The sequence below is a fragment of the Coregonus clupeaformis genome, chromosome 8 (assembly GCF_020615455.1).
Source record: "Coregonus clupeaformis isolate EN_2021a chromosome 8, ASM2061545v1, whole genome shotgun sequence".
Lineage (NCBI taxonomy): Eukaryota > Metazoa > Chordata > Actinopteri > Salmoniformes > Salmonidae > Coregonus > Coregonus clupeaformis.
In genome coordinates, this window is record NC_059199.1 from 59,891,153 (window position 1) to 59,915,244 (window position 24,092).

Sequence of the window (24,092 nt, forward strand, 5' to 3'; positions counted from 1 at the left end):
CTACCGGCCAGGAGGGTGTCCTAGTCTACCGGCCAGGAGGGTGTCCTAGTCTACCGGCCAGGAGGGTGTCCTAGTCTACCGGCCAGGAGGGTGTCCTAGTCTACCGGCCAGGAGGGTGTCCTAGTCTACTGGTCAGGAGGGTGTCCTAGTCTACTGGTCAGGAGGGTGTCCTAGTCTACTGGCCAGGAGGGTTTCCTAGTCTACTTACTCCGACTAACCAGGAGGGCGTCCAGCGACTCAGCCCACTTATCCAGTTCCTCCCGGCTGAACTTGGCCTTGATGTGGCCCACCTGACTCCATTGGCGAAGGAACAGGAGGCGAGACTGCTGCTCTTTAGCACTGTTAGGGAGGAGAGGAAGGGAGAGAGGGAGAGACAGAGAGGGAGAGAGAGAGACGAAGAGAAAGAGAGGGAGAGAGAGACAGGGAGAGAGAGAGAGACAGAGAGAGAGAGAGAGAGAGAGAGAGAGAGAGAGAGAGAGAGAGAGAGAGGGGGGTAAGGAGAGAGTGGAGACAGGAGAGAGAGACAGGGAGAGAGAGAGAGACAGGGAGAGAGAGAGAGGTAGAGAGAGAGAGACATGGAGAGAGAGAGACAGGGAGAGAGAGAGAGTGGTAGAGAGAGAGAGACAGGGAGAGAGAGGGAGAGAGAGACAGGGAGAGAGAGGAGGGGTAAGGAGAGAGCAGAGACAGGGAAAGGGAGAAAGGGAGATGACAAGTACGTTTTGGTGTGGTTGGATCTGATTTCATGATGACACAACCCTCATTTCGACAACTGGTTGGCTCAGTATCATTACAACCTCAAGGGTGGATGACGTCCAGATGGGTATTCTTTTGTTGTGGCATCCTATCAAACTGAACATTTGGGGTTCTTAGGGTACGTCCCAAATGGCACCCTATTCCTTGTGTTGTGCATTACTTTTGACCAGGGAAATTACATCCTATTCCCTATATAGTGCACTAATTTCGACAAGAGCCATATGGGCTGCGTAGGGAATCGGGTGGCATTTGGCCTGGGACTCTGCCTTAGACAACATCTTCCTCTTAGAAAGAAACCTCGTCCCCAGGCTATTGCCCACAGCGGAGGAAATGTATGGAGCACAAGATTACTAAAAACAGTTACTGAATACCAATGAAGTGATGAGGATATTTAGGTATATCTGTGTGACATCAGTGTTGACTTTGGATTACCATTGGAATGCAATGCCCAGGCACGTTGATGAGCTTACCGGTCTTTCTGTTTTTTCTGCTCCGGGTCAAACAGGTTGGAGTGTGATGAATGGGGACTCTGGAAATATAGACGCCATTAGTTTACTTCCAAATTTTAAAAAATCAGCACACACACTTGCAGGCAGGCAGCACACAAACCTCAGTGGTTTGACTTCTTTGGTTTTAAGCCCAATCGTAATATATCATTTAAGGAAGTTCTGATTGAGCAATATTTTCCTGTCATCGGCGTCATAAAAAAACGGAAACCGCTAAAACATGACCTCTGGGAAAGACGTAGTTGACGTCAATGTGTACGCCAACATATAGGGGAAATAGGAGAGGCACTTGCCACTGTCAAACTTGGTATGCATTGGTTTTGCCATTTGCCATTTAGCAGATACTTTTATCCCGAGGGTAAAAGGATGGATTTTAAGAGCGCTTAATGAATTACACATAATTTCAATCAAATCTAGAATATAATGTGTAATGTTGAGCTAGACTGAATATATTATGATTATTTAATCTTTGATTAACTTGGTGTGACCTTGACTTGAGACAGCCGCTTGATTTATGAATAACACTTTCTGTCAGATGAAGCTCAAGGTTAGGATACTACAGAGGGTTCAAGATACTACAGAGGGTTCAGGATACTACAGATGGTTCAGGATACTACAGAGGGTTCAGGAAACTACAGAGGGTGGAGGATACTACAGAGGGTGGAGGATACTACAGAGGGTGGAGGATACTACAGAGGGTTCAGGATACTACAGAGGGTTCAGGATACTACAGAGGGTTCAGGATACTACAGAGGGTTCAGGATACTACAGAGGGTGGAGGATACTACAGAGGGTTCAGAATACTACAGGGGGTGGAGGATACTACAGAGGGTGGAGGATACTACAGAGGGTTCAGGATACTACAGAGGGTTCAGGATACTACAGAGGGTTCAGGATACTACAGAGGGTTCAGGATACTACAGAGGGTTCAGGATACTACAGAGGGTGGAGGATACTACAGAGGGTTCAGGATACTACAGAGGGTTCAGGATACTACAGAGGGTTCAGGATACTACAGAGGGTTCAGGATACTACAGAGGGTGGAGGATACTACAGAGGGTGGAGGATACTACAGAGGGTGGAGGATACTACAGAGGGTGGAGGATACTACAGAGGGTGGAGGATACTACAGAGGGTGGAGGATACTACAGAGGGTGGAGGATACTACAGAGGGTTCAGGATACTACAGAGGGTGGAGGATACTGCAGAGGGTTCAGGATACTGCAGAGGGTTCAGGATACTGCAGAGGGTTCAGGATACTACAGAGGGTGGAGGATACTACAGAGGGTGGAGGATACTACAGAGGGTGGAGGATACTACAGAGGGTGGAGGATACTACAGAGGGTGGAGGATACTACAGAGGGTGGAGGATACTACAGAGGGTGGAGGATACTACAGAGGGTGGAGGATACTACAGAGGGTTCAGGATACTACAGAGGGTGGAGGATACTACAGAGGGTAGAGGATACTACAGAGGGTAGAAGATACTACAGAGGGTTCAGGATACTACAGAGGGTGGAGGATACTACAGAGGGTTCAGGATACTACAGAGGGTGGATGATACTACAGAGGGTGGATGATACTACAGAGGGTGGATGATAATACAGAGGGTGGAGGATACTACAGAGGGTGGAGGATACTACAGAGGGTTCAGGATACTACAGAGGGTGGAGGATACTACAGAGGGTGGAGGATACTACAGAGGGTGGAGGATACTACAGAGGGTTCAGGATACTACAGAGGGTGGAGGATACTACAGAGGGTGGAGGATACTACAGAGGGTGGAGGATACTACAGAGGGTGGAGGATACTACAGAGGGTTCAGGATACTACAGAGGGTGGAGGATACTACAGAGGGTTCAGGATACTACAGAGGGTTCAGGATACTACAGAGGGTGGAGGATACTACAGAGGGTGGAGGATACTACAGAGGGTTCAGGATACTACAGAGGGTTCAGGATACTACAGAGGGTGGAGGATACTACAGAGGGTGGAGGATACTATAGAGGGTGGAGGATACTACAGAGGGTTCAGGATACTACAGAGGGTGGAGGATACTACAGAGGGTTCAGGATACTACAGAGGGTGGAGGATACTACAGAGGGTTCAGGATACTACAGAGGGTTCAGGATACTACAGAGGGTGGAGGATACTACAGAGGGTGGAGGATACTACAGAGGGTGGAGGATACTACAGAGGGTGGAGGATACTACAGAGGGTTCAGGATACTACAGAGGGTTCAGGATACTACAGAGGGTGGTGGATACTACAGAGGGTGGAGGATACTACAGAGGGTGGAGGATACTACAGAGGGTGGAGGATACTACAGAGGGTGGAGGATACTACAGAGGGTTCAGGATACTACAGAGGGTTCAGGATACTACAGAGGGTGGAGGATACTACAGAGGGTGGAGGATACTACAGAGGGTGGAGGATACTACAGAGGGTTCAGGATACTACAGAGGGTTCAGGATACTACAGAGGGTGGAGGATACTACAGAGGGTTCAGGATACTACAGAGGGTGGAGGACACTACAGAGGGTGGAGGATACTACAGAGGGTGGAGGATACTACAGAGGGTTCAGGATACTACAGAGGGTGGAGGATACTACAGAGGGTGGAGGATACTACAGAGGGTTCAGGATACTACAGAGGGTTCAGGATACTACAGAGGGTGGAGGATACTACAGAGGGTGGAGGATACTACAGAGGGTGGAGGATACTACAGAGGGTTCAGGATACTACAGAGGGTGGAGGATACTACAGAGGGTTCAGGATACTACAGAGGGTGGAGGATACTACAGAGGGTGGAGGATACTACAGAGGGTGGAGGATACTACAGAGGGTGGAGGATACTACAGAGTGTTCAGGATACTACAGAGGGTGGAGGATACTACAGAGGGTTCAGGATACTACAGAGGGTGGAGGATACTACAGAGGGTGGAGGATACTACAGAGGGTTCAGGATACTACAGAGGGTGGAGGATACTACAGAGGGTGGAGGATACTACAGAGGGTTCAGGATACTACAGAGGGTTCAGGATACTACAGAGGGTGGAGGATACTACAGAGGGTGGAGGATACTACAGAGGGTGGAGGATACTACAGAGGGTTCAGGATACTACAGAGGGTGGAGGATACTACAGAGGGTGGAGGATACTACAGAGGGTGGAGGATACTACAGAGGGTTCAGGATACTACAGAGGGTTCAGGATACTACAGAGGGTTCAGGATACTACAGAGGGTGGAGGATACTACAGAGGGTGGAGGATACTACAGAGGGTGGAGGATACTACAGAGGGTGGAGGATACTACAGGGGGTTCAGGATACTACAGAGGGTTCAGGATACTACAGAGGGTTCAGGATATTACAGAGGGTGGAGGATACTACAGAGGGTGGTGGATACTACAGAGGGTGGAGGATACTACAGAGGGTGGAGGATACTACAGAGGGTGGAGGATACTACAGAGGGTTCAGGATACTACAGAGGGTTCAGGATACTACAGAGGGTGGAGGATACTACAGAGGGTGGCTGATACTACAGAGGGTGGAGGATACTACAGAGGGTTCAGGATACTACAGAGGGTTCAGGATACTACAGAGGGTGGAGGATACTACAGAGGGTGGAGGATACTACAGAGGGTTCAGGATACTACAGAGGGTTCAGGATACTACAGAGGGTGGAGGATACTACAGAGGGTTCAGGATACTACAGGGGGTGGAGGATACTACAGAGGGTTCAGGATAATACAGAGGGTTCAGGATACTACAGAGGGTGGAGGATACTACAGAGGGTTCAGGATACTACAGAGGGTTCAGGATACTACAGAGGGTGGAGGATACTACAGAGGGTGGAGGATACTACAGAGGGTTCAGGATACTACAGAGGGTTCAGGATACTACAGAGGGTGGAGGATACTACAGAGGGTGGAGGATACTAAAGAGGGTTCAGGATACTACAGAGGGTGGAGGATACTACAGAGGGTTCAGGATACTACAGAGGGTGGAGGATACTACAGAGGGTTCAGGATACTACAGAGGGTTCAGGATACTACAGAGGGTGGAGGATACTACAGAGGGTGGAGGATACTACAGAGGGTGGAGGATACTACAGAGGGTGGAGGATACTACAGAGGGTGGAGGATACTACAGAGGGTTCAGGATACTACAGAGGGTTCAGGATACTACAGAGGGTGGAGGATACTACAGAGGGTGGTGGATACTACAGAGGGTGGAGGATACTACAGAGGGTGGAGGATACTACAGAGGGTGGAGGATACTACAGAGGGTGGAGGATACTACAGAGGGTTCAGGATACTACAGAGGGTTCAGGATACTACAGAGGGTGGAGGATACTACAGAGGGTGGAGGATACTACAGAGGGTGGAGGATACTACAGAGGGTTCAGGATACTACAGAGGGTTCAGGATACTACAGAGGGTGGAGGATACTACAGAGGGTGGAGGATACTACAGAGGGTGGAGGACACTACAGAGGGTGGAGGATACTACAGAGGGTGGAGGATACTACAGAGGGTTCAGGATACTACAGAGGGTGGAGGATACTACAGAGGGTGGAGGATACTACAGAGGGTTCAGGATACTACAGAGGGTTCAGGATACTACAGAGGGTTCAGGATACTACAGAGGGTGGAGGATACTACAGAGGGTGGAGGATACTACAGAGGGTGGAGGATACTACAGGGGGTTCAGGATACTACAGAGGGTGGAGGATACTACAGAGGGTGGAGGATACTACAGAGGGTTCAGGATACTACAGAGGGTGGAGGATACTACAGAGGGTTCAGGATACTACAGAGGGTGGAGGATACTACAGAGGGTGGAGGATACTACAGAGGGTGGAGGATACTACAGAGGGTTCAGGATACTACAGAGGGTTCAGGATACTACAGAGGGTGGAGGATACTACAGAGGGTGGAGGATACTACAGAGGGTGGAGGATACTACAGAGGGTGGAGGATACTACAGAGGGTTCAGGATACTACAGAGGGTGGAGGATACTACAGAGGGTGGAGGATACTACAGAGGGTGGAGGATACTACAGAGGGTTCAGGATACTACAGAGGGTTCAGGATACTACAGAGGGTTCAGGATACTACAGAGGGTTCAGGATACTACAGAGGGTGGAGGATACTACAGAGGGTGGAGGATACTACAGAGGGTGGATGGATACTACAGAGGGTGGAGGATACTACAGGGGGTTCAGGATACTACAGAGGGTTCAGGATACTACAGAGGGTGGTGGATACTACAGAGGGTGGAGGATACTACAGAGGGTGGAGGATACTACAGAGGGTGGAGGATACTACAGAGGGTGGAGGATACTACAGAGGGTTCAGGATACTACAGAGGGTTCAGGATACTACAGAGGGTTCAGGATACTACAGAGGGTGGAGGATACTACAGAGGGTTCAGGATACTACAGAGGGTTCAGGATACTACAGAGGGTTCAGGATACTACAGAGGGTGGAGGATACTACAGAGGGTGGAGGATACTACAGAGGGTTCAGGATACTACAGAGGGTTCAGGATACTACAGAGGGTGGAGGATACTACAGAGGGTTCAGGATACTACAGAGGGTTCAGGATACTACAGGGGGTGGAGGATACTACAGAGGGTTCAGGATACTACAGAGGGTGGAGGATACTACAGAGGGTTCTGGATACTACAGAGGGTTCAGGATACTACAGAGGGTTCAGGATACTACAGAGGGTTCAGGATACTACAGAGGGTGGAGGACACTACAGAGGGTGGAGGATACTACAGAGGGTTCAGGATACTACAGAGGGTGGAGGATACTACAGAGGGTTCAGGATACTACAGAGGGTTCAGGATACTACAGAGGGTTCAGGATATTACAGAGGATTCAGGATACTACAGAGGGTGGAGGATACTACAGAGGGTGGAGGATACTACAGAGGGTTCAGGATACTACAGAGGGTGGAGGATACTACAGAGGGTTCAGGATACTACAGAGGGTGGAGGATACTACAGAGGGTGGAGGATACTACAGAGGGTGGTGGATACTACAGAGGGTTCAGGATACTACAGAGGGTTCAGGATACTACAGAGGGTTCAGGATACTACAGAGGGTGGAGGATACTATATAGGGTGGAGGATACTACAGAGGGTGGAGGATACTACAGAGGGTGGAGGATACTACAGAGGGTGGAGGATACTACAGAGGGTGGAGAATACTACAGAGGGTTTAGGATACTACAGAGGGTGGAGGATACTACAGAGGGTGGAGGATACTACAGAGGGTGGAGGATACTACAGAGGGTGGAGGATACTACAGAGGGTGGAGGATACTACAGAGGGTTCAGGATACTACAGAGGGTTCAGGATACTACAGAGGGTTCAGGATACTACAGAGGGTGGATGATACTACAGAGGGTGGATGATACTACAGAGGGTTCAGGATACTACAGAGGGTGGAGGATACTACAGAGGGTTCAGGATACTACAGAGGGTTCAGGATACTACAGAGGGTGGAGGATACTACAGAGGGTGGAGGATACTACAGAGGGTGGAGGATACTACAGAGGGTTCAGGATACTACAGATGGTTCAGGATACTACAGAGGGTTCAGGATACTACAGAGGGTGGAGGATACTACAGAGGGTGGAGGATACTACAGAGGGTTCAGGATACTACAGAGGGTGGAGGATACTACAGAGTGTGGAGGATACTACAGAGGGTTCAGGATACTACAGAGGGTTTAGGATACTACAGAGGGTGGAGGATACTACAGAGGGTGGAGGATACTACAGAGGGTAGAGGATACTACAGAGGGTGGAGGATACTACAGAGGGTGGAGGATACTACAGAGGGTGGAGGATACTACAGAGGGTGGAGGATACTACAGAGGGTGGAGGATACTACAGAGGGTTCAGGATACTACAGAGGGTTCAGGATACTACAGAGGGTGGAGGATACTACAGAGGGTGGAGGATACTACAGAGGGTTCAGGATACTACAGAGGGTGGAGGATACTGCAGATGGTTCAGGATACTGCAGAGGGTTCAGGATACTACAGAGGGTGGAGGATACTACAGAGGGTTCAGGATACTACAGAGGGTGGAGGATACTACAGAGGGTGGAGGATACTACAGAGGGTGGAGGATACTACAGAGGGTTCAGGATACTACAGAGGGTGTAGGATACTACAGAGGGTTCAGGATACTACAGAGGGTTCAGGATACTACAGAGGGTGGAGGATACTACAGAGGGTTCAGGATACTACAGAGGGTGGAGGATACTACAGAGGGTGGAGGATACTACAGAGGGTGGAGGATACTACAGAGGGTTCAGGATACTACAGAGGGTGGAGGATACTACAGAGGGTTTAGGATACTACAGAGGGTTCAGGATACTACAGTGGGTTCAGGATACTACAGAGGGTTCAGGATACTACAGAGGGTTCAGGATACTACAGAGGGTGGAGGATACTACAGAAGGTTCAGGATACTACAGAGGGTGGAGGATACTACAGAGGGTGGAGGATACTACAGAGGGTTCAGGATACTACAGAGGGTGGAGGATACTACAGAGGGTGGAGGATACTACAGAGGGTGGAGGATACTACAGAGGGTGGAGGATACTACAGAGGGTGGAGGATACTACAGAGGGTGGAGGATACTACAGAGGGTGGAGGATACTACAGAGGGTTCAGGATACTACAGAGGGTGGAGGATACTACAGAGGGTGGAGGATACTACAGAGGGTGGAGGATACTACAGAGGGTTCAGGATACTACAGAGGGTTCAGGATACTACAGAGGGTGGAGGATACTACAGAGGGTTCAGGATACTACAGAGGGTGGAGGATACTACAGAGGGTTCAGGATACTACAGAGGGTTCAGGATACTACAGAGGGTGGAGGATACTACAGAGGGTGCATTTGTTTAGCTCCTCCGGTGCCGTGGGTGGGGTAGATATTTCACCAGACTCGACTAAAATGGTCTAAAATGTGCGAACTCTGCCCACTCAGTGGTAAAGCTAGAACTAATGTAGAACTAATGTAGAACTAATGTAGAACCAATGTAGAACTCATGTAGAACTCATGTAGAACTCATGTAGAACTAATGTAGTCAAAAGCCATTACACACACAGGCTATCCATTCCCATACAGTAGCCTAACACATCCAAAACCAAACACACAGTCAGAGACCACACCTCTAGTGACCCTGACCTCCCACCCCCTGTCCCCTGTCCCCCATCACTCTTTACCTGCCCAAACAGGCTCTTCAGGTGTAGCTTGGCTGTTGACAGCTTGGCTCTGGCGTGGGACCGTTGCTGTGACTTGAAGGAGAAGGGGCTGGAGCCAAAGGTTGAGTACGAGGGAGAGGTCGGAGGCTGGTCGTCCCTGCCCACGCTCTCTGTGCTGCTACCCGAAGTCGCCGGCGCCAACTGCCCGTCACTGTACGCCCTGCATCCTTCACTGAGGTTCACCACTCCCAGATGACCCTTACCCTCTAGCTTCCCCAGTTCAGTGACGTTCTCCACGCTGACGCTGTGCTCCTTGCCCAGCTCCACCCTGGCCCCAGGCTCCAGGATGATGGGGGTGGGGGGGAAAGAGGTGGTCCGCCTATCCAGTTCGTCCTCCTCCAGGTAGGGGGTGTAGGTGCCTGAATCCCCGTCCCGGCTGTGGTAGTTCTGGTCCTTCAGCGCCACCTTCTTCCATGGCAGGAAGTCCATATCCAGTAGGGACCCCTCTGAGCTGAACCGACGCATGATGGCAAAGCCGCCGAATGGAGGGAGACTCAAGGAAGGATGGACGGCCGGATGGAGGGAGTCAAGGAAGGATGGACGGCCGGATGGAGGGAGTCAAGGAAGGAGGGATAGAGGTGCAGGTAGAGAACGAGCGAAGGGAAGCCAAGTGGGTATGGGAAAGGGAAGATGAAAGCGAGAGAGTCTGGAGGAAAGACTGCAGCGAAGAACAGCCTGTAAAAAGAAACAGAGAGAGGGGAGGGGAAAGGAGGAAGATAAAATTGGACAATCACAGAAAATGGATCAATTCATCAGGGGCAAAGTGTACTGTTCCATATCATTGGTACACTTTTACAGAGTCAAGCTGCTGAGTCAAAACCAGCCACTCTGACATGCTCACGAGTCAGCTGCGGTTAGAAACACAGGGTTGCGTCCCAAATGGAACCCTATTCCCTAAATAGTGTACTACTTTTGAACAGAGATCATGAGTATGTATGATCAGAAGTGTCATGTCCACTGCTGTCAAGTCCACGCCACATTTAATGTGAGCTCAAGCTCAAGAGAAAGCTGTGCTTTTTTTCTGATATTCACGTGACATACTGAAAGCACCTATTAGTTTTCAACTGAAATGAAAGACCTTAACATAAATGTGTTGGCTTTGGCTGCAATAATTAGATGAACTGTAGTCATGCCAGTCTACTGATTTGAGTTCAACAGTATTGTACTGATTCTACTGATTTGTACCATTGATTTGAGTGAATTTTTCTCCCTGCAACTTGACCCACATCTAAATGACATACAGTATGGTTCCAAAAGATCACCTATGAGGGAGTCAGACTTCATTTGAACAGCAACATGTATTCTCCGTGTTATGTTTTCAACATGCTTGTGTATTAAAGTAATAACACTCATTGTTTATCCTGGGTATGAATAAAATCGTGAACTTGGGCTGCCTATAAGGCATTACATGGGTGTCAGGTTAGAGCATTGGTCCAGTAACCAAAGGTCGCTAGTTCGAATACCCGAGCCGACAAGGGGGTGGGGGGGTGGGGGAATCTGTCGATGTGCCCTGGAGCAAGGCATCTAACCTAATGTACTCCAGGGGTGCTGTACTATGTATGGCTGACACTGCAAAACACAATTTCACTGCACCTATCCAGTGTGTGACATTATAACATCTTGTTGTACATAACTGTTGAGACGGCTGCTGACAATATTAAACAGAAGTCTTATCTCTATCTCAATCCCACCGGAGGAGACGTTTATTAACTCCTTGTAAACACTCCAGTGTTAACAAAACAAAGAACCGGGGGTAAAATGTATTACCTCGATGTCCTGCGGTTACTCTGCCACCTGTACGTTCATGACTTCGGCTCCAAAGAGTTCTCTGTCCCGGGAAGTATGTCCTCTGTTTGAACCAAATGTGAAGTCTCAATTCGATTTGGCTAGGTTTAGTTGAGCGTCTCACTTGTGATTTCGGAGCATTGCCAGGGGTGTATTCAGTAGAAACCAAACCGAAGCAAATGGACACGAAACGGGGAGGGACCTACCAAAATGTGTCTATTGAGAAACTCTTGTTTTCGTTGCAAAACGTTTTCCGTTTGGAGTAAACGATTTCCATAACAAAACGTTTTGGACTAATGATTTCAACCCTGGCAAGAAGTGGAGTCGTGGACGCCCACACTCTCTCTCTCTCCACCAAGTGCTCTCAATCGTCAACAAGTGACAGGACGCTGCATGTGTTACCGAAATATATGCAAATAAATAACAAGCGGATTGACACACGAACGAAATTACTAGCACCGAGAACGTTTCTCTATCTCAAACTTCACTCAGACCTGTTATTTGTAATTATTTCACACTTGCATGAACCAGAAACGCCTCTTGTCTATGTCGCCACCCACAACTCCGTCTCAGCTTGCTGTTGTCACTTGGAGCTCCCTTTGCAGTACAATGTAATTAGCATTAATCTAGGTGTGTCATGGAAAAAACGCAACAACCAACTTTGGAACAACTCCCTGGGGTAGGCTTACTATGAATGGAATCACTAGCTATGTTTCCGTTAACTTGTCCAGTGATTTTTTTTTTGTCGACATTTAAGAAAGTTCGCATAGAAAATTAATGCAACAATTGCCTGCTAGGGTACGTTTCCATTAAAAGCTGCAAGTGTACCTTTTTGGGAAACCTGGCCAAATTCACATGTGTGTTATAGATCTGTCATTCTCACTGAAATCAAATCTAAGAAGTGGTATGTAGATATGTTCTATGTGCGCTATTTCTATGCTTCCTGTTCTTAAGTTTCATTTTAGGGTATTTTAGCTTCAAACAACTGAAAATACAATATTTTTGGTTATGGAAAATATATTTCACAGTGGTTTAGATGGTACAATGACTATCTACACTATACTTGCTTTTTTTTGTCACATAAACTGAAATTAATCAAACTATTAGAATTTTAGAAACCAGGAATTAAAGATGCAGTATGCAGAAATCGCTCCGCCATTTCCTGGTTGCTAAAATTCCAATAGTTCGCCTAATTTCAGTTTATGTGGCAAAACAAGCAGTCATTGTGTAAATAATCATTGTACCATTTAAACCGCTGTGAAATTTATTTTCCATAACCAAAAATATTGTATTTTCAGCTGTTTGAAGCTGGTGTACAAAACCGAAAGTAAAAGACTCTAAAACGAAACAGAACAGATCTGCCGCTTCTTAGACTTGCTTTCAATGAGTATGACAGATCTATGATACACATTTCTATGTGAATTTGGTTGCGTCTCCCAAAAACGTACACATTGTAGCTTTAACTATCTTGTGTCGAATAAAACCAGCTGGGCGTAATGACATTTTACCTAAAAAAAAAGCCATCATGTATCTTTGTTATAATGATTTGTGATATAAGATTCATAAATGTATGTAAAACTCATAAGATGTGTGTGAGGGAGAGAGGACAAGGACACGCCGTGTGTTATAGAGGTCACTGGTGAGGGCCAGAAGGTCTGCGTGCCCAAGATAGATTGGGGGCCACTTGTGATAATCTTAGAAGGTGTACGTGAGGGAATGGCCTGGCCGGGGTGACACAATACCAAGCATGGGGATGCTATTGTTGTAGATGAGTGACACTCAATGATGGTTGGCAGATAATATCAAGAAGTAGCTCGGAGAGCATTATATAAAACAGAGAGATTTTGTATGGAAGTCATTCATATGACAAGAGGCCATGCACGTACCGCCTGTCATTGAATCCATTATTGTAACCATTAGATAATGACTGAATCAAATCTCCATGTGAGTGTCGACTATTCTCTTGCATCATGAATGTCTCGATACCAGAAACTCATCATAACAAGCTAATACAGTGCAATAAACTATAGAGTGAGGGGAAAAAAAGTATTTGATCCCCTGCTGATTTTGTACGTTTGCCCACTGACAAAGAAATGATCAGTCTATAATTTTAATGGTAGGTTTATTTGAACAGTGAGAGACAGAATAACAACAACAAAAATCCAGAAAAACGCATGTCAAAAATGTTATAAATTGATTTGCATTCTAATGAGGGAAATAAGTATTTGACCCTCTTTCTATCAGAAAGATTTCTGGCTCCCAGGTGCTCCTAACCTCAGCTTGTTAACTGTATAAAAGACACCTATCCACAGAAGCAATCAATCAATCAGATTCCAAACTCTCCACCATGGCCAAGACCAAAGAGCTCTCCAAGGATGTCAGGGACAAGATTGTAGACCTACACAAGGCTGGAATGGGCTACAAGACCATCGCCAAGCAGCTTGGTGAGAAGGTGACAACAGTTGGTGAGATTATTCGCAAATGGAAGAAACACAAAATAACTGTCAATCTCCCTTGGCCTGGGGCTCCATGCAAGATCTCACCTCGTGGAGTTGCAAAGATCATGAGAACGGTGAGGAATCAGCCCAGAACTACACGGGAGGATCTTGTCAATGATCTCAAGGCAGCTGGGACCATAGTCACCAAGAAAACAACACACTACGCCGTGAAGGACTGAAATCCTACAGTGCCCACAACGTCCCCCTGCTCAAGAAAGCACATACAGTGGGGGAAAAAAGTATTTAGTCAGCCACCAATTGTGCAAGTTCTCCCACTTAAAAAGATGAGAGAGGCCTGTAATTTTCATCATAGGTACACGTCAACTATGACAGACAAATTGAGAATTTTTTTCTCTAGAAAATCACATTGTAGGATTTTTTATGAATTTATTTGCATATTATGGTGGAAAATAAGTATTTGGTCACCTACAAACAAGCAAGATTTCTGGCTCTCACAGACCTGTAACTTCTTCTTTAAGAGGCTCCTCTGTCCTCCACTCGTTACCTGTATTAATGGCACCTGTTTGAACTTGTTATCAGTATAAAAGACACCTGTCCACAACCTCAAACAGTCACACTCCAAACTCCACTATGGCCAAGACCAAAGAGCTGTCAAAGGACACCAGAAACTAAATTGTAGACCTGCACCAAGCTGGGAAGACTGAATCTAAATAGGTAAGCAGCTTGGTTTGAAGAAATCAACTGTGGGAGCAATTATTAGGAAATGGAAGACATACAAGACCACTGATAATCTCCCTCGATCTGGTGCTCCACGCAAGATCTCACCCCGTGGGGTCAAAATGATCACAAGAACGGTGAGCAAAAATCCCAGAACCACACGGGGGGACCTAGGGAATGACCTGCAGAGAGCTGGGACCAAAGTAACAAAGCCTACCATCAGTAACACACTACGCCGCCAGAGACTCAAATCCTGCAGTGCCAGACGTGTCCCCCTGCTTAAGCCAGTACATGTCCAGGCCCGTCTGAAGTTTGCTAGAGTGCATTTGGATGATCCAGAAGAGGATTGGGAGAATGTCATATGGTCAGATGAAAACAAAATATAACTTTTTGGTAAAAACTCAACTCGTCGTGTTTGGAGGACAAAGAATGCTGAGTTGCATCCAAAGAACACCATACCTACTGTGAAGCATGGGGGTGGAAACATCATGCTTTGGGGCTGTTTTTCTGCAAAGGGACCAGGACGACTGATCCGTGTAAAGGAAAGAATGAATGGGGCCATGTATCGTGAGATTTTGAGTGAAAACCTCCTTCCATCAGCAAGGGCATTGAAGATGAAACGTGGCTGGGTCTTTCAGCATGACAATGATCCCAAACACACCACCCGGGCAACAAAGGAGTGGCTTCGTAAGAAGCATTTCAAGGTCCTGGAGTGGCCTAGCCAGTCTCCAGATCTCAACCCCATAGAAAATCTTTAGAGGGAGTTGAAAGTCTGTGTTGCCCAGCAACAGCCCCAAAACATCACTGCTCTAGAGGAGATCTGCATGGAGGAATGGGCCAAAATACCAGCAACAGTGTGTGAAAACCTTGTGAAGACTTACAGAAAACGTTTGACCTGTGTCATTGCCAACAAAGGGTATATAACAAAGTATTGAGAAACTTTTGTTATTGACCAAATACTTATTTTCCACCATAATTTGAAAATAAATTCATTAAAAATCCTACAATGTGATTTTCTGGATTTTTTTTTCTCATTTTGTCTGTCATAGTTGGCGTGTACCTATGATGAAAATTACAGGCCTCTCTCATCTTTTTAAGTGGGAGAACTTGCACAATTGGTGGCTGACTAAATACTTTTTTTCCCCACTGTATACAGGCCCGTCTGAAGTTTGCCAATGAACATCTGAATGATTCAGAGGAGAACTGGGTGTAAGTGTTGTGGTCAGATGAGACCAAAGACTTTGGCATCAACTCAACTCGCCGTGTTTGGAGGAGGAGGAATGCTGCCTATGACCTCACGAACACCATCCCCACCGTCAAACATGGAGGTGGAAACATTGTGCTTTGGGGGTGTTTTTCTGCTAAGGGGACAGGACAACTTCACCGCATCAAAGGGACGATGGACGGGGCCATGTACCGTCAAATCTTGGTTGAGAACCTCCTTACCTCAGCCAGGGCATTGAAAATGGGTCGTGGATAGGTATTCCAGCATGATAATGACCCAAAACACACGGCCAAGGCAACAAAGGAGTGGCTCAAGAAGAAGCACATTAAGGTCCTGGAGTGGCCTAGCCAGTCTCCAGACCTTAATCCCATAGAAAATCTGTGGAGGGAGCTGATGGTTCGAGTTGCCAAACGTCAGCCTCGAAATCTTAATGACTTGGAGAAGATCTGCAAAGAGGAGTGGGACAAAATCCCTCCTGAGATGTGTGCAAACCTGGTGGCCAACTACAAGAAACGTCTGACCTCTGTGATTGCCAACAAGGGTTTTGCCACCAAGTACTAAGTCATGTTTTGCAGAGGGGCCAAATACTTATTTCCATCATTAAAACGCAAATCAATTTATAACATTTTTGACATGCGTTTTTCTGGATTTTTTGTTGTTGTTATTCTGTCTCTCACTGTTCAAATAAACCTACCATTAAAATTATAGACTGATCATGTCTTTGTCAGTGGGCAAACGTACAAAATCAGCAGGGGATCAAATACTTTTTTTTCCCTCACTGTATTAGTCTAATAATTGTCATGTGCCAACTTATAGCTGTGCAACAGTCCGTGCCATGATGAAACCCGTACTCCTGTAGATCTGAAATAACTGGATGGTGAAACTTGCCAGCCAACCTGAAAACGAAGGCGAAGCCATTCAGGCATTTTTGAAAGTCAGGACAATCCTTCGCAAAGAAACATAATTTCTATTGTTGAAAATATACTTTTGGCAAGCAGTAGGCATTTGGAATTAAATGTGGAGTGGAGCTTTATACAGTGGGGGAAAAAAAGTATTTAGTCAGCCACCAATTGTGCAAGTTCTCCCACATAAAAAGATGAGAGAGGCCTGTAATTTTCATCATAGGTACACGTCAACTATGACAGACAAAATGAGATTTTCTTTCTCCAGAAAATCACATTGTAGGATTTTTTATGAATTTATTTGCAAATTATGGTGGAAAATAAGTATTTGGTCAATAACAAAAGTTTCTCAATACTTTGTTATATACCCTTTGTTGGCAATGACACAGGTCAAACGTTTTCTGTTAGTCTTCACAAGGTTTTCACACATTGTTGCTGTTATTTTGGCACATTCCTCCATGCAGATCTCCTCTAGAGCAGTGATGTTTTGGGGCTGTCACTGGGCAACACAGACTTTCAACTCCCTCCAAAGATTTTCTATGGGGTTGAGATCTGGAGACTGGCTAGGCCACTCCAGGACCTTGAAATGCTTCTTACGAAGCCACTCCTTCGTTGCCCGGGCAGTGTGTTTGGGATCATTGTCATGCTGAAAGACCCAGCCACGTTTCATCTTCAATGCCCTTGCTGATGGAAGGAGGTTTTCACTCAAAATCTCACGATACATGGCCCCATTCATTCTTTCCTTTACACGGATCAGTCGTCCTGGTCCCTTTGCAGAAAAACAGCCCCAAAGCATGATGTTTCCACCCCCATGCTTCACAGTAGGTATGGTGTTCTTTGGATGCAACTCAGCATTCTTTGTCCTCCAAACATGACGAGTTGAGTTTTTACCAAAAAGTTATATTTTGGTTTCATCTGACCATATGACATTCTCCCAATCCTCTTCTGGATCATCCAAATGCACTCCAGCAAACTTCAGACGGGCCTGGACATGTACTGGCTTAAGCAGGGGGACACGTCTTGCACTGCAGGATTTGAGTCCCTGGCGGCGTAGTGTGTTACTGATGGTAGGCTTTGTTACTTTGGTCCCAGCTCTCTGCAGGTCATTCACTAGGTCCCCCCGTGTGGTTCTGGGATTTTTGCTCACCTTTCTTGTGATCATTTTGACCCCACGGGGTGAGATCTTGCGTGGAGCCCCAGATCGAGGGAGATTATCAGTGGTCTTGTATGTTTTCCATTTCCTAATAATTGCTCCCACAGTTGATTTCTTCAAACCAAGCTGCTTACCTATTGCAGATTCAGTCTTCCCAGCCTGGTGCAGGCCTACAAGTTTGTTTCTGGTGTCCTTTGACAGCTCTTTGGTCTTGGCCATAGTGGAGTTTGGAGTGTGACTGTTTGAGGTTGTGGACAGGTGTCTTTTATACTGATAACAAGTTCAAACAGGTGCCATTAATACAGGTAACGAGTGGAGGACAGAGGAGCCTATTAACGAAGAAGTTACAGGTCTGTGAGAGCCAGAAATCTTGCTTGTTTGTAGGTGACCAAATACTTATTTTCCACCATATAATTTGCAAATAAATTCATAAAAATTCCTACAATGTGATTTTCTGGATTTTTTCTCCTCAATTTGTCTGTCATAGTTGACGTGTACCTATGATGAAAATTACAGGCCTCTCTCATCTTTTTAAGTGGGAGAACATGCACAATTGGTGGCTGACTAAATACTTTTTCCCCCCACTGTAGTTACGCGGTGACATCACGTGCCCTTCAAAATGATTCGGCAATCATCATTTGTCGCAATAAGGAAAGTTAGACACAAATAAAAAGACACCCCTGACAAACAGATAAAATGTTGATCTTTAGAAAATGTCTCCTGTGTCTGCCGTTTTTTCTTTACACATGTCGCAGTAATTTTTTTCTTTACAAAATGTGCTTTTGTCTAAATAAACCAATGGTCAATGAAAACCTTCCTACTGAAGGGAGGGAACTTTTCTGAGGCTGCCTGAGCTATTTTAAAGGGGAACCGCACCCACTGATTCGGTTTTTGGCTAGCTCCTCAAGAAATGCCGGCGGGCGGCCATGACAGTAGTCAAACGTGAGTTGACTTGGGGCTGTTGTTTGATGTGGGTGTTTCTTGGGTGTTATAACGAGTTTTGATAAAATATTCATTAATTGGGCTCCCGAGTGGCGATGCGGTCTAAGGCACTCAGTGCTTGAGGCGTCACTACAGACCCCCCTGGTTCGATTCCAGGCTGTATCACAACCGGCCGTGATTGGGAGTCCCGTAGGGCGGCGCACAATTGGCTCAGCGTCGTCCGGGTTTGGCCGGTGTAGGCCGTCATTGTAAATAAGAAGTTGTTCTTAACTGACTTGCCTAGTTAAATAAAGGTTAAATAAAAAAATAAAAATGTGTGTAAACTCCTAGGCTGTAGGAGGGACAGAGGACAAGGACACACCATGTGTTAGTGGTGTCACGAGTGAGTAACAGAAGGTCAGTGTGCCAAGATAGATTGGGGGGGCCACTGTTGCTAATCTTAGGATGGGCGCGTGATGGAATGGCCTGGCTAGGGTGCCACACGACACCATGGAGGTGGATGAGTGACACTTAATAATAGTTAGCAACTGTGCAAGATAAAAGTAGATTGGAAGGGCATTATATGAGCTCAGAGATTTGGTATGGAAGTCAGTCATATGACAAGAGGCAAAGCACGTTCATCTTGTTATATGATCCAGTACTGAAATAAATGTAAATCAAACTTCCAGCTGAGTGTCGATTGATCTCTTGCATCCTGAACTTCTCAATACCAGAAACTCATCATAACATTGGGTGTGTCCTTGCCACCACTAAGATGTCAGATGTCGCCTTGCCGTATGTTTGCACTCTGTACTACAGCCCCTTGAAGTCTGTCCTGGAGGTCTGTCCTGGAGATCTGTCCTGGAGGTCTGTCCTGGAGGTCTGTCCTGAAGTCTGCATCGTTATGCTTGCCTTGTTGTAATTCCAGAGAGCAAACTTGTAGTAGCAACACGACATCTGCAAAGTCAGTGGCCCACTTCGCATTTTGCTAAATATTTTTCTAGCTGGGTAGGCATGTAACTTAATGCAAGTATATTAGCTGAATTTCTAATTATAAAAGTTATTAGCATTTGTCAATAACGTTGTCATGTTAATATCATAACATTTCTGATAAAGTTCAGAACATTTAGGCTAAAGGTTATTACATTTAGTTTGTCTGTCACTGTCTCTCCACCCCAGTGAGGATCGGGATCTGGTCTCCAGAGCCACCCAGAGTTTCTGCCAGAAGACCCCGGTGTGCTCCCCCAGTGAGGATGGGGATCTGGTCTCCAGAGCCACCCAGAGTTTCTGCCAGAAGACCCCGGTGTGCTCCCCCAGTGAGGATGGGGATCTGGTCTCCAGAGCCACCCAGAGTTTCTGCCAGAAGACCCCGGTGTGCTCCCCCAGTGAGGATGGGGATCTGGTCTCCAGAGCCACCCAGAGTTTCTGCCAGAAGACCCCGGTGTGCTCCCCCAGTGAGGATGGGGATCTGGTCTCCAGAGCCACCCAGAGTTTCTGCCAGAAGACCCCGGTGTGCTCCCCCAGTGAGGATGGGGATCTGGTCTCCAGAGCCACCCAGAGTTTCTGCCAGAAGACCCCGGTGTGCTCCCCAGCTCTGGGCCAGCTCAGGTAGGTCTGTCTCTTCAGCAGCCTCCTCATGTGGTGGTAGGAAGATAGCTGCTGCTCTGGGATCTCCTCCAGAAACACCAGGACCAACACGTCCTTCTGCTCGTCAAACAGAGTAGAGTAGAAAGTCTTTATGAAGTATACAGTATATGTGTCTTGGAGTGTAAATATGTAGGTGTGTAGATGTGTATGTATGTAGGTGTGTAGATGTGAAGGTATGTAGGTGTGTAGATGTGTAGGTGTGTAGATGTGTAGGTGTGTAGATGTGTAGGTGTGTAGATGTGAAGGTATGTAGGTGTGTAGATGTGTAGGTGTGTAGATGTGTAGGTGTGTAGATGTGAAGGTATGTAGGTGTGTAGATGTGTAGGTGTGTAGATGTGTAGGTATGTAGGTGTGTAGATGTGTAGGTGTGTAGGTGTGTAGGTGTGTAGATGTGAAGGTATATAGGTGTGTAGATGTGAAGGTATGTAGGTGTGTAGGTGTGTAGATGTGTAGGTATGTAGGTGTGTAGATGTGTAGGTGTGTAGGTGTGTAGGTGTGTAGATGTGTAGGTATGTAGGTGTGTAGATGTGTAGGTGTGTAGATGTGAAGGTATATAGGTGTGTAGATGTGTAGGTATGTAGGTGTGTAGGTGTGTAGATGTGAAGGTATGTAAGTATGTAGATGTGAAGGTATGTAGGTGTGTAGATGTGTTGATATGTAGGTGTGTATGTGTGTAGGTATGTAGGTGTGTAGGTATGTAGGTGTGTAGATGTGGTAGGTGTGTAGGTGCATATAGGTAATTGAAGATTGTTAGACCCACCTGGTCACCTGTATCTCTCTGGAGCACCACTCACTCTCCAGATAGCGAGAGAGAGAGAGTACCACTCACTTTCCAGATAGCGAGAGAGAGAGAGCACCACTCACTCTCCAGATAGCGAGAGAGACAGTACCACTCACTCTCCAGATAGCGAGAGAGAGAGTACCACTCACTCTCCAGATAGCGAGAGAGAGAGCACCACTCACTCTCCAGATAGCGAGAGAGAGAGAGAGAGAGCACCACTCACTCTCCAGATAGCGAGAGAGAGAGAGCACCACTCACTCTCCAGATAGCGAGAGAGAGAGAGCACCACTCACTCTCCAGATAGCAATGGCTGATGGCCCTGCGGCTCCTGTAGATGGCGTCTGTGATGTTTTCTATGGTAGGTTTGCCTGGCTGGAAGTCCCGGTGGTGCAGACACAGCGTCCAGCCGTGCTGCCCCTCCAGCTATGGCAGCAGCTCTCTCAGGACCCAGGGAAGCTCCCTCAGGACCCAGGGCAGCTCCCTCAGGACCCAGGGAAGCTCCCTCAGGACCCAGGGCAGCTCTCTCAGGACCCAGGGAAGCTCCCTCAGGACCCAGGGCAGCTCTCTCAGGACCCAGGGAAGCTCCCTCAGGACCCAGGGCAGCTCCCTCAGGACCCAGGGCAGCTCCCTCAGGACCCAGGGCAGCTCCCTCAGGACCCAGGGAAGCTCCCTCAGGACCCAGGGCAGCTCCCTCAGGACCCAGGGCAGCTCCCTCAGGACTCAGGGAAGCTCCCTCAGGACCCAGGGCAGCTCTCTCAGGACCCAGGGAAGCTCCCTCAGGACCCAGGGCAGCTCTCTCAGGACCCAGGGAAGCTCCCTCAGGACCCAGGGCAGCTCCCTCAGGACCCAGGGCAGCTCCCTCAGGACCCAGGGCAGCTCCCTCAGGACCCAGGGAAGCTCCCTCAGGACCCAGGGCAGCTCCCTCAGGACCCAGGGCAGCTCCCTCAGGACCCAGGGACGCTCCCTCAGGACCCAGGGAAGCTCCCTCAGGACCCAGGGCAGCTCCCTCAGGACCCAGGGAAGCTCTCTCAGGACCCAGGGCAGCTCCCTCAGGACCCAGGGAAGCTCCCTCAGGACCCAGGGCAGCTCCCTCAGGACCCAGGGCAGCTCCCTCAGGACCCAGGGCAGCTCCCTCAGGACCCAGGGAAGCTCCCTCAGGACCCAGGGCAGCTCCCTCAGGACCCAGGGCTCATCCAGGGTGTTTTAGGAGATGAAGACGTCCTACTGATTAGCTGCACGCCTGTTCCTCCACTTGGGGTCGTAGAGATAAGCCAGGAAGAGGTAGCAGGCATAGAAAACTTGCCATCTCAGAAGATGGTAGATGAAGGACCCCAGCAGGGTTGGGAGGACCATTGAAGCGGTGGAGAGGAAGTTGAAGAAGCATACGTCTGCCGAACAGGTGTGGGTGTCAAGGTCCAACAGGATAGATTGAGCGGATATTTGCAGAGAGTCAACAACTTGTGTTAGGCTGTCATTCATCACCCACTGGATGAACCAAGCATTGCTGCAGTCACAACTGAAATAGTTATTATTCATGTCCGTGTAATAATATAATATGCCAGTTAGCAGACGCTTTTATCCAAAGCGACTTACAGTCGTGCGTGCATACATTTTTGTGTATGGGTGGTCCCGGGGATCGAACCCACTACCTTGGCGTTACAAGCGCCGTGCTCTACCAGCTGAGCTACAGAGGACCACGTAAGTCAGAGAAGGAATGCATCACTGTCTCATTAATGGCTGTAAATTAATTTTTTTCTTACCTGCAAGTCATTGACTTGAAACAGGTTGGCTCATATAAGGACATCTAGATTTTTAAATGTTGACAGATAGATTGGCCTGAGTTTGGGATTGGGTGAAACAGCTCTGGAGTGAGGGTTGTAGTTATAATGTTGCTAATGTCAAGTTACCTCAACCATGGTGTGTATATGAATGTGTCAGGGTGCAGATACTCAATATTAAATATTCCCTGCCCTGATTGTTAAAGATTTCAAACAGTCAAGAAAGTTTGACGGTAGATTATGCATTCCTTCTGGACGCTGGCTGAAGAGATCCAGATATTAGAGAGATGACAAGTTAGAGAAGGGGGGGGGGTTCAGCTTACTATCATTTTCATATGTGATACGGTTGGAATTAATATACATGGTTCTTAATCGTGTTAGTCCTTCAAAGACTCGATCTCTAATTGCTCCTGAAGGGATTTTATTTGCAGCCAGAGTGAGGTTTATAAGGTTGACCAATCCCTCAAAGGCCCCATCTTCCAATTTGATTGTCAATTAAAGCCAAATTGTTGAGTGATTTAAAAAACTTTTCAAGTCTTCTTTATTGATGGAGCTTAGCTTATTTCCATTCAACTGCAAGGTCTCTAGTTTTTTGCAAATCATTCTTGAAAGCATAATTCAAGGTCAGGATGCGATTTCCTCTTTAAGGCCTTCAAAATCCTGGAAGACACATCTTATTGTGTTTAAGAACGAGTTGTATGGGTCCTGTAAGATTGGCAAAATCTGAGCAATCCAGAGTATTGATGTTATTGAAGCTGAGATCTAAGATATTTAGAGTGGGGGAGATTCTCATCATCATTCCATTAGTTTTGTCTTGCCCCTTGTCCTTGTGGGTGATTGTTTAATGTGAGGAGAGCGTAGCTCGGTTGAGCTCCGTGTATTTTGTATTGCCGGGGTATATTTTCCCCCATGTGCCTGTTTGGTTCCAGTGCGCCTGTTTTGCGCACTGGACTGTTTGACGCTATCCTGCGTAACTCTGTATTCCCGGAATAAATCCTGTTATTCTGTGATTTACCCTCCTGCGCCTGACTCCTTCAAATCACCCATCACAACTGAGATGGTGGTGAGTTGGTTATAACCCAGGTCCAGTCCCTGCAGGGGTCACAAGGTGCAGGAAAGCTCTGGCTTCAACGTGAGAGATCACATTAGAGGAGGACGGGTTCAAGAATGTG

The 24,092-nt window shown here is 47.2% G+C and overlaps 1 protein-coding gene and 1 pseudogene across 1 annotated transcript in view; both read right to left on the minus strand.

Moving 5' to 3' along the window:
• The window catches only part of LOC121572233 (regulator of G-protein signaling 3), a 35,233-nt gene extending 23,334 nt beyond the window's left edge, over positions 1-11,899 (minus strand). Inside the window, exons 1-4 of the mRNA XM_041884179.2 lie at positions 11,320-11,899; positions 9,514-10,227; positions 1,224-1,282; positions 209-339 (exon numbers count right to left, since the gene is read on the minus strand). Of these exons, the coding sequence (XP_041740113.1) occupies positions 209-339; positions 1,224-1,282; positions 9,514-10,017 (694 nt within the window). The 5' untranslated portion in view covers positions 10,018-10,227; positions 11,320-11,899. The remainder of the gene's footprint in view (positions 1-208; positions 340-1,223; positions 1,283-9,513; positions 10,228-11,319) is intronic.
• Positions 11,900-19,845: 7,946 nt separating this feature from the next.
• Positions 19,846-23,716, minus strand: LOC121572627 (annotated as a pseudogene).
• Positions 23,717-24,092: the final 376 nt, after the last annotated feature.